The 14037-nt window shown below is 29.4% G+C and overlaps 1 protein-coding gene across 1 annotated transcript; it reads right to left on the bottom strand.

The window, feature by feature from the left end:
• Window positions 1–8012: 8012 nt before the first annotated feature.
• On the bottom strand, window positions 8013–12773 carry LOC119667211 (death-associated protein kinase related-like; the record flags this gene model as incomplete). The annotated part of the gene is made up of 4 exons (XM_038076501.1): window positions 8013–9856; window positions 10233–10551; window positions 10612–10787; window positions 12550–12773. Coding segments are annotated over 4 exons (2307 nt in total), but the record flags the coding sequence as incomplete, so codon positions are not given.
• Window positions 12774–14037: the final 1264 nt, after the last annotated feature.

Raw genomic sequence — 14037 nt, 5'->3', positions numbered from 1 at the left:
GGCTCGACTGGACCACGACGTTTTTGTATCGAAAAATGGGGCAAACCAAACTCGTTACCTCGGGCGCATACATGCTTCAATCGTTTAGACTTGCCACCCTATCCTACGCCGGAATTGCTATACGAGAAACTTCTTTTAGCTGTCGAAGAGACAAACACATTTGGTATTGAATAGATGATTTTATGTTTGTCTCTATTAGGGTTACGATTATGCATAAGCTTAGTATCAATAGTGATATTTTAATTATGAAATTATGGAATTATTTGTTATTTATTTTTATTTATAAAATGCTATTTTAACCGACTTGCACACAATTTTAGTCAGTAAGTAAAGTAATATTGAGAATACGCTGGACTTATGTTCTGATCTAGAACAAACTTTGCAAGAATTTTTACATTTACAGTTATTATTTATCTTTAACGCACTAAAAAACAATGATAAAAACCTGTTAAAATAAGTGGGTCACATTATTTAATAAACCAAAAATATTTAAAGAACTCTTAGCTTTTAGGTTGATATCATTGTATGCATTTGCACTTGTCTATTTAAATTTTGTTAAATTTAAAACAAAAGGGGAAAAAAAGATAGATATATTTTCTTCCATTATTCATTAGTTTCGTAATACAGATACTTGCGTATAATATTTACAAGCTCTATCTTATTTAGCTATGGTTCCTTAATTTTATTTTACATATTTAAAAGTAAACTTTACTATAACAACCTTATAACTTAACTATATAGATATAAACATAGCCATAAAGAATTAAATTTTACTAGGACAAAGAAGAAATGCTTTCTTTTCAAGCATTTTGATTTTACAAAGACTTCTATCTATTTTTAAATTAAACAATAGAATTTTTTCTTCGATATATTAAAACCAATTTTTTTTTAAATTTGTTTATCATAATTAAAATAATATTAAGATTTTAGTTATTTCTAAGTTCATGACTAAAAGAGGAGAGTTGGCGTTTCATAGTCCATTATCTCAAATCCGTCAACCATCTGAGTCTTTTTGACTGCCAATGAAGACTATTTAAAATTCCATTATTTCTGTAAAAGTTGAAAGTTTTTCCCACTGCCCCCTACTTTCAATCGGGAGTATCAATCTCAGCTGTTATTATGTAGGATATGCCTTTCTTGAAGCAATAACTTTTATTGTGCACATTTGATCTTTAAATTAAATTAAATTGCTCTTTATTAAAGCTCTAAAAATTTAGTGTAATTATTTAATATATATGTGTAGTATAAAAAAATAATTTTGAATAAATTTATCAATTATTTTAAAACTGAAAGTGGATAAGAGTGCATTCCGAAAGTATTCCAAATTTATATTAAGGATTTTAAAATAGTAATTTAGGCTATGTAATGCATAAGTTTTAAGCTTAAAGCTGTATTTATATTCCCTTGGTGTTTACTACTATTATATAAATAATTATAAAAAAAAAGATAAAGAATTTGTGATCAGTAGCATACGTAACTTATTTGAGCGGACAAGAGAGTAAAACGAATATAGATTTTTATTTTTAACCTTTAAAATATGTGTGTAGTTAAAACTCAATTTTTACAATAACATTTTTTATGAATTAAAACTTAGTTGTAAATTAAATTATTTATTCAGTAGAGCATAAGATGTGCTTATTTTAATTATTATTATTATTTATATTTATTTATTTATTTATATTATATTGTATATTTACAAATGATTTATTTATTTATTGTATAGATTAAGAATGTGCTTGTACGCAATATAATAATAATTATTACTTTGTTTTGTTTACAAGTGTATATGATATTTATTGACTTAAATAATTTTTATTACAACGATAAAAATTATTTATTTTGCTTAATATATAATCGATATTAAATTTAAACGAATAAAAATAAATCGTGTTGATATTGCAAAATTTGTTGTAGTTTATTATTTCATTGTGATTTTAAAAACCATCTATTAAATGATTGAATGTTCATTTAATCCAAGTTTAGTAGAGAATTGTAATTTATTTTTGGTTTTCTGTCACCTTCATCCTTCATCCTTCATCTTTCTAAAGAATTGTTCAGATATTTTGAATCTTAGCATCCACTCATATTAACTTATCCAAATAAATTCATATTAAATCCAAATGATTCGAATCGAAATGATTTGAAGTTGAATTGACATTTTACGCTTATTAATCTATTTAAAAGATGACTTCCAAACTGTTTTTAGTTGTTGTTTATTTTTGGCTGAGAGCGACTTCTTAAGCACATCGTTTGGCACCAGTGTTGTTGTTAGTTTTTCTTGTTGTGTCTGTTTAGTCTCTGGCGTCTTCACATCTGAAGTCGCTGGAGCGCATAGCCACAATAAATGATGCATCCTGTAGATGATAGGATTCAAGGGTACGCTGCTCTTGTAATATAATTCCTGCGTAGACTAAACGTTGATTTTCAGTTTCAAAACCTTCACCGCACTCTGCAAAAATTTTTTGTTTCAATTGTAAAATTTTGTTTTCTGCTAAAATATCAATTGATATTTCATCAGATTTTCCAACTGGCTGTACAGATAATTTCATACTAAAATCTGTTTTTACCAAAGTAAAAAAATAAGCATGAAACTATTTCATTTTCCTTCCATGATTTACTTAAAATTTTTGGCAATCGATTGACTTATAAAATATTATCAAAGCATACTATAGTATAGATTCATTCACAACATAAGAATATTTGATATATTTTAATTTAGCTTTAATAGTTAAAAAATAACCCGCAGAAAATTAGAAAGGGACTGGATCAGCCTTATATTCTACAAACCGGAGCCTATTTATGAAATAAATTTCTCTATAATTAAGTCTCTGATCGAGAAAGCTATGAAGAAAACAAAAATAAAGAAACGACCTGGGTGACCTGACCATAGATTGATGTGTCTAAAGAAACAAATTATCGGCTCAGCTTGCAAGCAGATAAGACATCTGGTCATTCTTGTCGCTGTCCGAATTTGATTTGGGATACGAGGACAATACTAGGCCGGGAGTGCCTAACCCTGTTTCTTTTTGAAAAATTCTTATCGGGAGACATTTTGGTAACTTTTTGAAGTGTTAGATGTTTTCTGTTCGATTAAGCACGCTTTGTCGCACAACATATTCACCATACTCGCAGCGCTTCGCTCGTCGGGAGCCTACTATTCCATTAATTTACAATAGTTTAAATGTATAATATGTGTTTAAATAACGATTCAATGCTACTCATCAACAGTTACGACCAAGTACCGCTCAACACTCTCGTTGCAGGTTATTAGTTCACCAGTAAAGCTTACATTAGACTTTAAAGAGCTTCAATAATAATAAAAGTCGGCTCTATAAATTTGAAAATACTACTGCGTCTTATCATATATTTCAAAATCATGTTACAAACCGATCGATGTATTTTTGTTCTATTATAGTCCATTTTCAATTGTTCAAAAATTCTGCATTTCAAAATTCTCAGTCATTCCTTGTATATGTGTAAGGAGTGGATATATGTAAGGAGTGGATTTATTTGTTTTTTATTTATTACTGTTATGTATAGTTATGACTCATAATTTGTGAATGCTGTATCCATTGCAATAGTTAACTTTAATGAAAAATAGATCTGCAAGATTTTAAAGTGAATGGATATCTGTTCTCAAACATTTAGAGTTGGACTGTCAGCTCGTATTGCTCTTGAAGGCAGTGTCTACAAATTGCATGATTGTCTTAATGTCATGTCCGCTACTTATGTAATTAACAGCTCTTACAGAGCATTGATAATAAAAACTCTAAAAATTACTGATTAATATAATTTATTTATTAAATTAACATAACTAATAAGCTCACTAAAATTATTTATAAATTTTTAATTTAAATTCATTATCATTAAATTAATTATTAAATTTTACAAACATTATATTGTATTAATTTATATAAAAGATATTTATGATTGATGAACATTTAAAATATATAAATGAAATAGCAATGAGAAAAAATTATGACAATCTTATATTAAAAATAAACGAATGATGGGTTAGTAGTCGGTGGTGGTATTAAGTTAGGGAATAAAGTTATAAAAATTTTAAATTGGCTTGTGTAAACTGAACTAAGCTTTTAACTTTAATTGAAAACATAGAAATTTCTATATTTTTGCTTTCATATTCAGAAAAGTCTTATAAAGATAGAATTGTTATAGTTTAATGGTTATTATAACACTAAATTTTCATAACTTTCAGATATGATTGAAAAAGGAATTATTTAGATATTTTTATATGTGTAAGAACATACTCGCCGCCTTCTATTAGTAATTAATTTTATTAAAATATTTTTATTATGCAAAAAATATTAATAAAACTTAAAAAAACTGTACACATATATAAACAAAAAAATTAATTTAGGAAAAAAACATAGACAAGTATTAGCACCTATTATATGTAGTACATTCTATACGAAAAGAATTTGTGTATCCATACATATAACGTATTAAATGAAATACATTTTAAAAATTGGCAAGTCAAGAAACTTTTTTGGATATATATATATTTAACCTTCAAAATATGATATATATCATATATTTATATATGTATGATTATGTCCTTACTTTTAATAACTTTCAATTAAATTTCTTTACTTCAACAACACACAAAAACAATTTTTTTTTTATTTTCAAACACATTATCATTTGAAAACTTTTTTATAGATTTTTTCATAAAATTTTTCCACATATATAACAATTTAAACTTTACTATATATCTCATACTCTGTATTTCAATATCATGTATAGCATAATATATAATTTCAAAAATTTATTTTACGTTTTAGAATTAAGATAATTTATCTTCACAATATAAAATTTAATTAAAGAAAAACCTTTTCTAATTAATAAAGTAATAAATTAATTAATTTATTATTTCGTTATTTATTTTTCACATCAAATTAATTTAAAAAGTTTCCACAATAAAAACAATTATTTAAATATTTTATTAAATTATTTCCGCTTTGAAATTTTTCCAACTATTCTTAGTTACATTCTCAGATCGGAGAATAGTAGATGATAACATGAAACCATAAAATCGTTGGTTTTGTAGAAGTTTAACCTAGAATTTCTTTAGCAAATATTATCATGAATTGATTGATATGTTTAATGTAAGATTTTATTTATGATATATGAATTCAATTATTTTATTATTTAATATGTTTTAATGCATATTTATAGTTACGTAACGCTTCTATATATATATATATCTTTTATTTTAAGTGTTGAAATAATAAAATAATTTTTAAAGATTTTATTAATTGATTTGGACTCGAGACCAAATTAAACAGAAAAAGAGTTATAAATATTTTGGTCTCTACTTTGGAAAAATAACATATATAATACATTTATGTCATAGGTTGCTCTTAAGCTTTAATATCTTACACATATACTTTCTAATATATATAATTAACTATCAAATTGAAGTCTAACAATTGTTTTACGATAATTGATTTTAAATAATTAATCAATCTATCCTAAGTTTGTATATAATATTCAAGTTTTTCAAATTAAGGACTTAATCTCTACAGTAAAGGGTTATCCATTTTGTGGTTCCGAAAGTAAACATAAATAATACACACTTGTAATTGAGATCTAGATATATCGTTTAGACCTTGCCATTAGATGTAAAATAGAGCATTCCAATGTCCTCCACAGAACATTTTACAGTATTGGGTGATTTTGAAGTAATTTTTAATGACTTATCAGCACAGCAATATGTGCTGATATACTTGGCAATACCTCGGACATAACTTTTTAACTGTTCTTTTTTATAGCATTGATAGTTCTGGGATTTTATATATATAACACGATGATATGTGTAATACTACAAGGAAATGTTTAATGTTGACAAATAACATGATCTTGGTGATCAACTTACATGTGCCTTAATATAGCATAAGACGCATTGTGTGAATTGTGGCACACAATGTCTTTTAAAACTACAGATCTTTCTTATCTATGTCTATAATTTCAAGCTAGAAAAAAAATTGCAATCAATTTAATGCAATTATTAGGTTCGATGATTTTCACTACACCTTCGTCACTTTTACAAAAGTACTGGCTTGTCACATCTTCAGACCAATAGTCAATAATAATAATAATAATAACCAATAATTTTTTTTTTTTACTGAAAAATCGTGACTACTTTTGTAATGTATTTTTACAAGCTTTACATGTTCAGCGGTTGTTATTCAACCATATTGTAAAATGGCAAACCTTAAACTAAACATACGATGCCGTTTATGAGAGTTATGCTTGACATATATGTGGCTGAAATAGGACCACGAAATGAATAACCGTTTATTTTTAAAATGATTTAGAAAATCATGTCAATGAAGCAATACTTATTTAGATTCATATTTGAAAATAGAAAGAATTTACTAAAAGGAAAAATTCAATAAAATCATATAAATTAATATAAAATATCAAAACAAATTCCTTATACAAGCTGTACTTCAAGAACCAAACTCCAGCGACATAATTAATATATCGCTAACCAGCATATTCCGCGAAGTAACCTTATAAATTTTCATTAAAAGCTAAACGATATTTACCTAAGCTAACATTTATACAAGTTTTTTTTACTTTATAAAATTATATCAATTAATTATTAAAAAAATCAACTTAAAATTTAAAAGTTTTTAATTGTTTTTTTATAGTTACTTACTAATACAAATATTGTCAATAGATACCTGTACACTCTTGCAGTAATGAATGAATGTGGAACCTATTCTAAGGTCCAATTTTACAGTGCAAGCTCAAGTGTTGATTTAACTCCAAAGTGACATTTCTTTGAATATAAAAATGACATTTTAGTGTCTAATATGGAATATTTAAGAGCTTTTTAACGTAAATGTAAGTGCGCATTGTAAAATTAGTCCTAAATGTTTTATTTTGAGTTATTTGAAATGAATAAATTTTTGTATGAATGAATAAATTCTTTGACAAATTAAAATATTAAATAAATAAAAATCATAATTAAAGTTTTATAAGTAATTTTTTATTAAATTAAAATTAATAATTTCATAATTTTTATTTCTATAAACAAAATCCACATTAAATTTATTTTTTTTTAAATGTAATTTTTTATTTTTTATACTAAAAGTAAATAAAATGATATAATTTATTTATTAAGAAAAATATTCTCGTATTTAACTAGAAATTAAGAAGCAAAACGGCGTTTCATAAGAAATTTAGCTCGCTTTACTCAACATCGGATCTAGATCAACGTATGCAAACCAAGCGAACGCCGAGTTTCATACACTATTAGTTCAATTTTAATTTATTACTGCTCTGAATAAAGTAATTATAATAAATCCACATTTCTCTAAACAAATATAACTTAAAATACGACAAATAATAGAAAAGCTTTCATAAGGACTTCTCTCTTATATTCAATATAATATTATATTAATTCTTTTAAATTGTTTTAACAATTTCTCTTAAAAGACTTTTAAAGAAGAATTATTTCAGCTACTCTTTATAGGTGAAAATTAGTTCAAAATATTTCAAACTTAATACATAGTTTAATATTTAATAGTAATTTTAATATATATTTCAAAATAGAAACGTGAAGAAGAAAACATTCACACAGAATTATAAATAAAAATAATAACATAATTAAAAAACAAATAAAAAAAATTGTAATATTATGAATTGACAACTGTCGGATAAAGACAATTTAGGGAAATGATCTATATCATATATATGTATATATATATATTTATACATATGTATGTAGGAGCAGGAGTGACAATTTGTTAATTCATTTATTCTTAATAAATAAAAAAAATTATATAAATTTACACTAAAACTATAATCGTCGTTGTGTGTGTGTGTGTAAGCGTGTGAATTGCTTTATTGATGAAGATGGTTATTTTCTGCTGATTTAGGCTTAACTGCATGGCCTTTTATATTTTTAAATCACTAATAGAAAATTATAAAAAACATTAATAAGTAACAAGCAATTTCCAACTTTAATTGAATATAATTAAAATAAACAAAATTAAAACTGTGAACATTAAAAAAAATCTCCAGCTCACTATTAAACTAATAAAAGCATTTGAAACTTGTCCATAGCTACTTATTGGCTTCCTTATTGCATGCAGTAATTTACAATTTAATTAAATTGTTATTCTTCGTCAGCAGCATTTTTCGGGACAACGCTTACACATCAGCACAATACTACATGCAACACAGAAAACGATGAAAGAAACTTTTGGCATTCCTTCGCGCCCTGCTGGCCCTTAGCTAACAGATGATACCTTGATCTAAGCTTAAATTGTTTGCGGCACTCTTGGTAACATGATGATGATGATGGTGATGGTGGTGTACTTGGTGGTGATGCAATTGGTGTTGATGATTGGTCAGTAATAGCGCTGTTGCTGCATTGCTGCTGTTACCATTTGCAGTGGCTGTCGTGGAATTGCTGTTGCCGTTGGTGGTGATTGCCCCCGAATGCCTGCATCCGGTAGGCGTTGTGTTGCTTGTGCTACTGTTGCTGTTGCTACCACTACATGTGAGATCGAAAACACAAGTTGATTTGTAACTGGCAACAGCTGTCGCTGATGCTATTGGCGATGAAGACGTTGCTGAACTTATGGGTGATGCTGGTAGTTTTTTATGCACACCGGTTATGGGTTCTGATAAGCGACGATTATAAACGTTATTCATATGATTAGTGCTGCTGTGACCATTGCTGCTGTTGCTAATTGAATGACTATATGATTTTTTATGCTCATGTGCTATAGGTTTATCGGGAGTGTTGAAACAATTTGTGTTGCCAGTCGCTTTACCGTTTAATGTTGGCGTAGTTGTTGTTGTTGTTGATTTTGCAGTGCTGATGCCATTTATATGTTGGTGCGGCTGTGGTTGTTGCTGTTGTTGTTGTGCTTGATGGTAATGATTAACTTGCGCCTCTTTTAAATGAAGTGTTGGCTTTTCAGTACAGTTGTTACCTTCAAGTTGAAACTTTTTTACTAAAGCTTTAACTGATGTTGGTGACGTATCTGCCGTTGGCGCTTTTCGTATGACTTTAGGTGTTGTTGGTGCATCCGGGAATAAACATTGTGCTTGACCATTTTTATCGGTTTTGCTGCTTCCATTTGGCAGTGTAATTGTAGTGACTACAGTTGAGTTTGTTGTTGTTGGCAATGATGGAGGCTTATCAGATGATTCAATAATTATTGTTGCTGTTGTAGTGGTTGTGGGTGATTTACTGCTACCATTTATGAGGTTCGCCGGTATTATTTTCTTTGTGGCCAGAAAAGTATTCTCTTTATTTGAGTCTGAAGAATGACGACGAGCGATATGTAACTGTTGTTGCTGATGTTGTGCTTGCTGCATGCTGCACAGTGGTATGGTTGTAGCACGTGTAGCTGGCACGGTTAGAATTGCAGTCGAAGTTTTCGTTGAACCATTTAAGTTCGTTTCACAATGGTTAACGTTAGTGCCATTTGCATGTATATAGCTAATGCCATTTGTATTGCTACCGTTACTATTTTTGTGCATTTTACTGTTGCTGATAACCTGCCGTTGGTCTACTAGTATTTCCGTATCGGACGACCCTAAATTGTTAATACCATTAATGCTAACATTGTTTTCCTCTGTCGAAATATCATCCTCGTCATCAATGTTTTCAACATCATCTTCAACGTCTTCTTCATCTTCATCCTCCTCCTCCTCCTCTTCGTCTTCATCAACTTCTAAGTCAATATCGAGGTCGACGCTTGCATCTGTGGTAGATTTTTTCGATATATTGCTGAACAATTGTCTATCGATGGAGCATTCGTCCTTTAACCAAATGTGCTCGAGACATCCTGCAGCTGTCATGCGATCACTAAAAAAGAATATTAGGTGAGATTTTTGTATACGTATTTTTGTGATAAGCGGTTTAAGTGAAATCAAACGCAGACTCGCACTTAAAACTAAATTTATTCTATTACTTTATTATCGTGATCTTTATAATTTCGTGTTCCGAGTACGGTAATAATGAATGAAAACATAAATGCAAAGCGGCTTGTCTTTGCTTTATACTTATGCTACTATACTATATTATATTATAGTACTCATTAATCGAGACCGTAAAAGATCAAAATAATAATGTTATAGGTTAGGTTCGTTTCTAAAGACAAGTTTGCTACAGTTGGGATAAGTTACTGAGCTCACTCAAAATCGTGAATACTACTTATATTTTGTTGTTGCTTAAAACTTACTTTGGCTTGATTCGCAATGAACGGCGTATGAAATCAATTGCTGCTCCGGACACGCCACCAAATAGTTTATCCGGAAATGTCAGCGAACATTGTGATATATTTAAAAATGTTTCCTGTTTCGTTTCACCGCCAAATGGAGAAAAGCCCGATAGCAGCACATATGCTAACACGCCCACTGACCAAATGTCGGTCAGCAGTGAAAGTGGTTCATATTGTAAAACTTCTGGGGCGACATAATCTGGTGTGCCAACAATCTCACGTACATTTGTGCCTTCAGCAACAACACGTGAAATACCGAAATCGCATAACTTCAAACCGTCTAAAAAAGAAATGTATATTGTTTAATTTTTTGAAATAAATAATGTTACGGAAAACTCACCTTCGATGCGTTCACCGGTGAGTAAAATATTTTGGGGCTTCAGGTCTAAGTGTGCAATTGAACGTTTGTGTAAAAACTGAAGCGCTTTAAGTACTTCGCGCATACAAATGCGTGCTTGAGCCTCACTGAGGCACTCCTCGTTGTCCAAAAAGGTTTGTAATTCACCACCAGTCGCTCTAAAAATGAAAAGGATGCCTTTTAGTTTTTTCATGAATATATCATAATATTGAAATTTGTTAAACTTTATATATTAGATATTAGTATAATATATTTTAAGTATATATTCTAATATATATACACATATGTTACATAAATAGGCCTAATATATGTCGTTGCGGAGACTAGAGCTAAATTTATTAAGATGTTTTTCTATTCTAGTATTCAAAAGCCAATAATCATTACATCTTCTACATTTGATTTCTAATACTTAACAACAAAATTTTATTGATAACACAAATCTAAATCTCTTCTAGTCATCTATTTTACATGAATTCTTTTTATTCTAAATAACTTATCATCTTTGATATGGGCATATCATCTATGATATGATAATAAAACAATCAAGAGCTTTTGGTTTCTATGCACATATGCATATTACAACGTTTAGTCAGGTTTTGGTGTTCGACTTGAACACCAGAAAGTAAAAAATAGTGATATATCAATAATAGAATAAAGGCCACCGCTTGCTCTTAAAGCTCTTTCTTCTTGGACTTTCAAATCAAAACAGGTCCTAGAGTGTTATGAGCTTCTGTAATCACTTATAGCTTGGAATAAGGTAAGCCTTTACTGGGTTCCGGGCCACAGGGGAGTTTTGGGAAATGAAAGAGCTGATGAGCTAACCAGAACTGCACCAAAAACTGCTTTTACATGCCCACAACCCTTTTGTGGAATAAGCTGGGCCAGTACAAAACAGATTATCAATGAAATGGAAAATCATATCTGGCTGGAGTGCTGGGTAACTTTTCAAGACTAGACAAAGCAAAGCACTGATAACACCGTAATCCTACAACGACATTCTTAAATTCTCAAAATGTAATTTAAGGTTGATAACGGGTTTCATTACAGGTCATTATGGTGTGAAATATCATCTTCATAAACTACGATTATCTGCTAACTCGTAATGCAGATTATGCCTCGAAGAGGAGGAAACGACCATGCACATTCTTTGTGACTGTCCAGCTTTAATAACGTACAGAAGAAACCTGTTTCATAAAGAATAATAATTCACCTTTATAGATCAAAGAATGAATCAGTTCCTTTGCTTGATAGTTTGCAGAAATGTTCTACCACTAGCGATGTTTAAACTTCTTATCTATGAGACAATCGAAGATTTGTTTTTTATAAAACAAATTTTTGTTTTTTATAAGCTCGTGTATTACTTTATTAATACAATTCATACATAACTGCATATCTAATTAAAAAATTATTTTACTTTTTCAATATTCATATTACAACAACTGAAACTCTTCAAGACGACCATATCTTAAAACCTATATCACTATCTGTATAAATACAGATGTAGGCGTTCCCAAAACTTTTTGAGAGGTTAAATCGATTTGAATGACAAAGTGGCAAATACTCAGTGTAAGCCTGATTTCGCTATCGAAGTCAGTAAATACTGCATCCATTTCATGATTGGTTTCAACAATTTAGATGACAAATGTATATATGCTCTTATTATTATTAAGGAAGAACAATAGTAGATCAATCAGGTAAAGATCAACTTTTTTACATAGGTATGATGGGAACCAAGTCAAATTGTTGACAATCGTAGATATTAACAGAATAATACATAAAGGGTAGGGAAGTAGTTTGATATTGATGAAGAGTTGGTTAAAAAACAAAAACAGTGGCTCTTCTGAAGGTGTAGATTACAAATACAATATGTTGCTGTTATAAATATTTAATAGTAATTAAATTTCAAAAATTTTTACTTACAATTCCAATAGTAGCGCTGTGTCTGAACGGGTCTCGTGTACAGCATTTAATTTGACAATGTTATCAGCGCCATCGCACAACATCAACACAGCGATTTCATGCTTGATTTCCTTGTCTGAGGATTGTGCGCGCCGGCGACGTTTCAGAAACTTTGCCGCAAAATGTACACCGGAATTTCTGTGTACCGCGCGACGCACTGCTGCAAATTTACCTCTGCAAGTGGAAAAAAAAGAAAAATTAAGAAAAATTTTTAATAAATAAAATAACATAATTAAATCAATTTAAATAAAATACAGTTAAGCCGGAAATGCGTGGCCATAGTTCTTTATGCAGACTAGTTTATGACCAGGTTACACAAATAGCTTTGTTTGTTTATATATTTTTTTATTTGTATATATCAACTTGTATAACAAATTGTATTCATTCATAAATTTCTCACTTGAATATTTTTTTTGGAGAAAAAAATAATTAATTATAATGTGTGGAAAATAGAAAACTGCAAACAACTCACGCATTCGCGAATCTGGTCGCTTTCGAACCAGTGCTGGACGCAATATGTTGACTTAGGATGAATAGCACGCACCGAGTGGAACCGGTGTCAAGTGGCTCTTTTTGATTGTTTTTCATTTTATTTTACTCAAGTTGCAGCAACATCGGCAACACGCAATAGTAAAAATATTTTTGCATCGGATATGGCGGCTGCAGTTGGTGGACACTGAATATTGCAAGCAAACATACGGAGTTTGCATGGGCGTTAAGATGAAGCAATCAACAAGTTAGGTGAGTGCCAAGTATGTAAACAGTTTGGGACGATTGTTGGTTACAGTATTAAAGCAACATTAGAAATAAATTCGGAAACAACAATTAAAAGCTAAAAGCTAGGAGGATAAGATGGTTGAATGCGTGTTCTAGTAAATTTTCGACTGAAACAAACCAAACAGCTGTTTTAAATAGACTTCAAATTATTCTTGGATTATTTTTAAAAGACGGTTGAAAAAAATGATAGTAGTTGTAAATATTTGTTAAGGAGAAAAAATATTTACAAAATGATATAGAAAAAGCCTACAATATCAACAGATTGCAATTTTCACAGACTGTTGAGCTGCTATTCTTATTCTGTTTAACCATAGTATTAAAATATAACTTGCACCATTTAGTAGGTTCGCCAGTTATTAGTTGACTCTGACGGGATATTCTAAATATAGATCTCCCAAAAATAATCTCTATTAAGCACGCAAACCAGTTTTAACATTTAGAATACTATATCAAAAAATTTGGTAAGAAAACAATACCAATGGTCTATTTGAATAGAAAAAGAAGCTCTGCCAGAATAAAAATCAACCAACCAAAATGATTTGACTTAAGAAAAACGATTAAAAGTTAAAATAAAATTTCATTTTTATACGACCAAACTAGTCTAAGTAAGACTTAGTCAAAAGACAATATTTTTGTTAATACTAGATTAATATTAACTTATTCTCTTCATTC

This window comes from Teleopsis dalmanni, chromosome 1 (genome assembly GCF_002237135.1).
Source record: "Teleopsis dalmanni isolate 2A chromosome 1, ASM223713v2, whole genome shotgun sequence".
NCBI classification, from domain to species: domain Eukaryota; kingdom Metazoa; phylum Arthropoda; class Insecta; order Diptera; family Diopsidae; genus Teleopsis; species Teleopsis dalmanni.
This window is presented reverse-complemented; position numbering and strand designations above follow the sequence as displayed.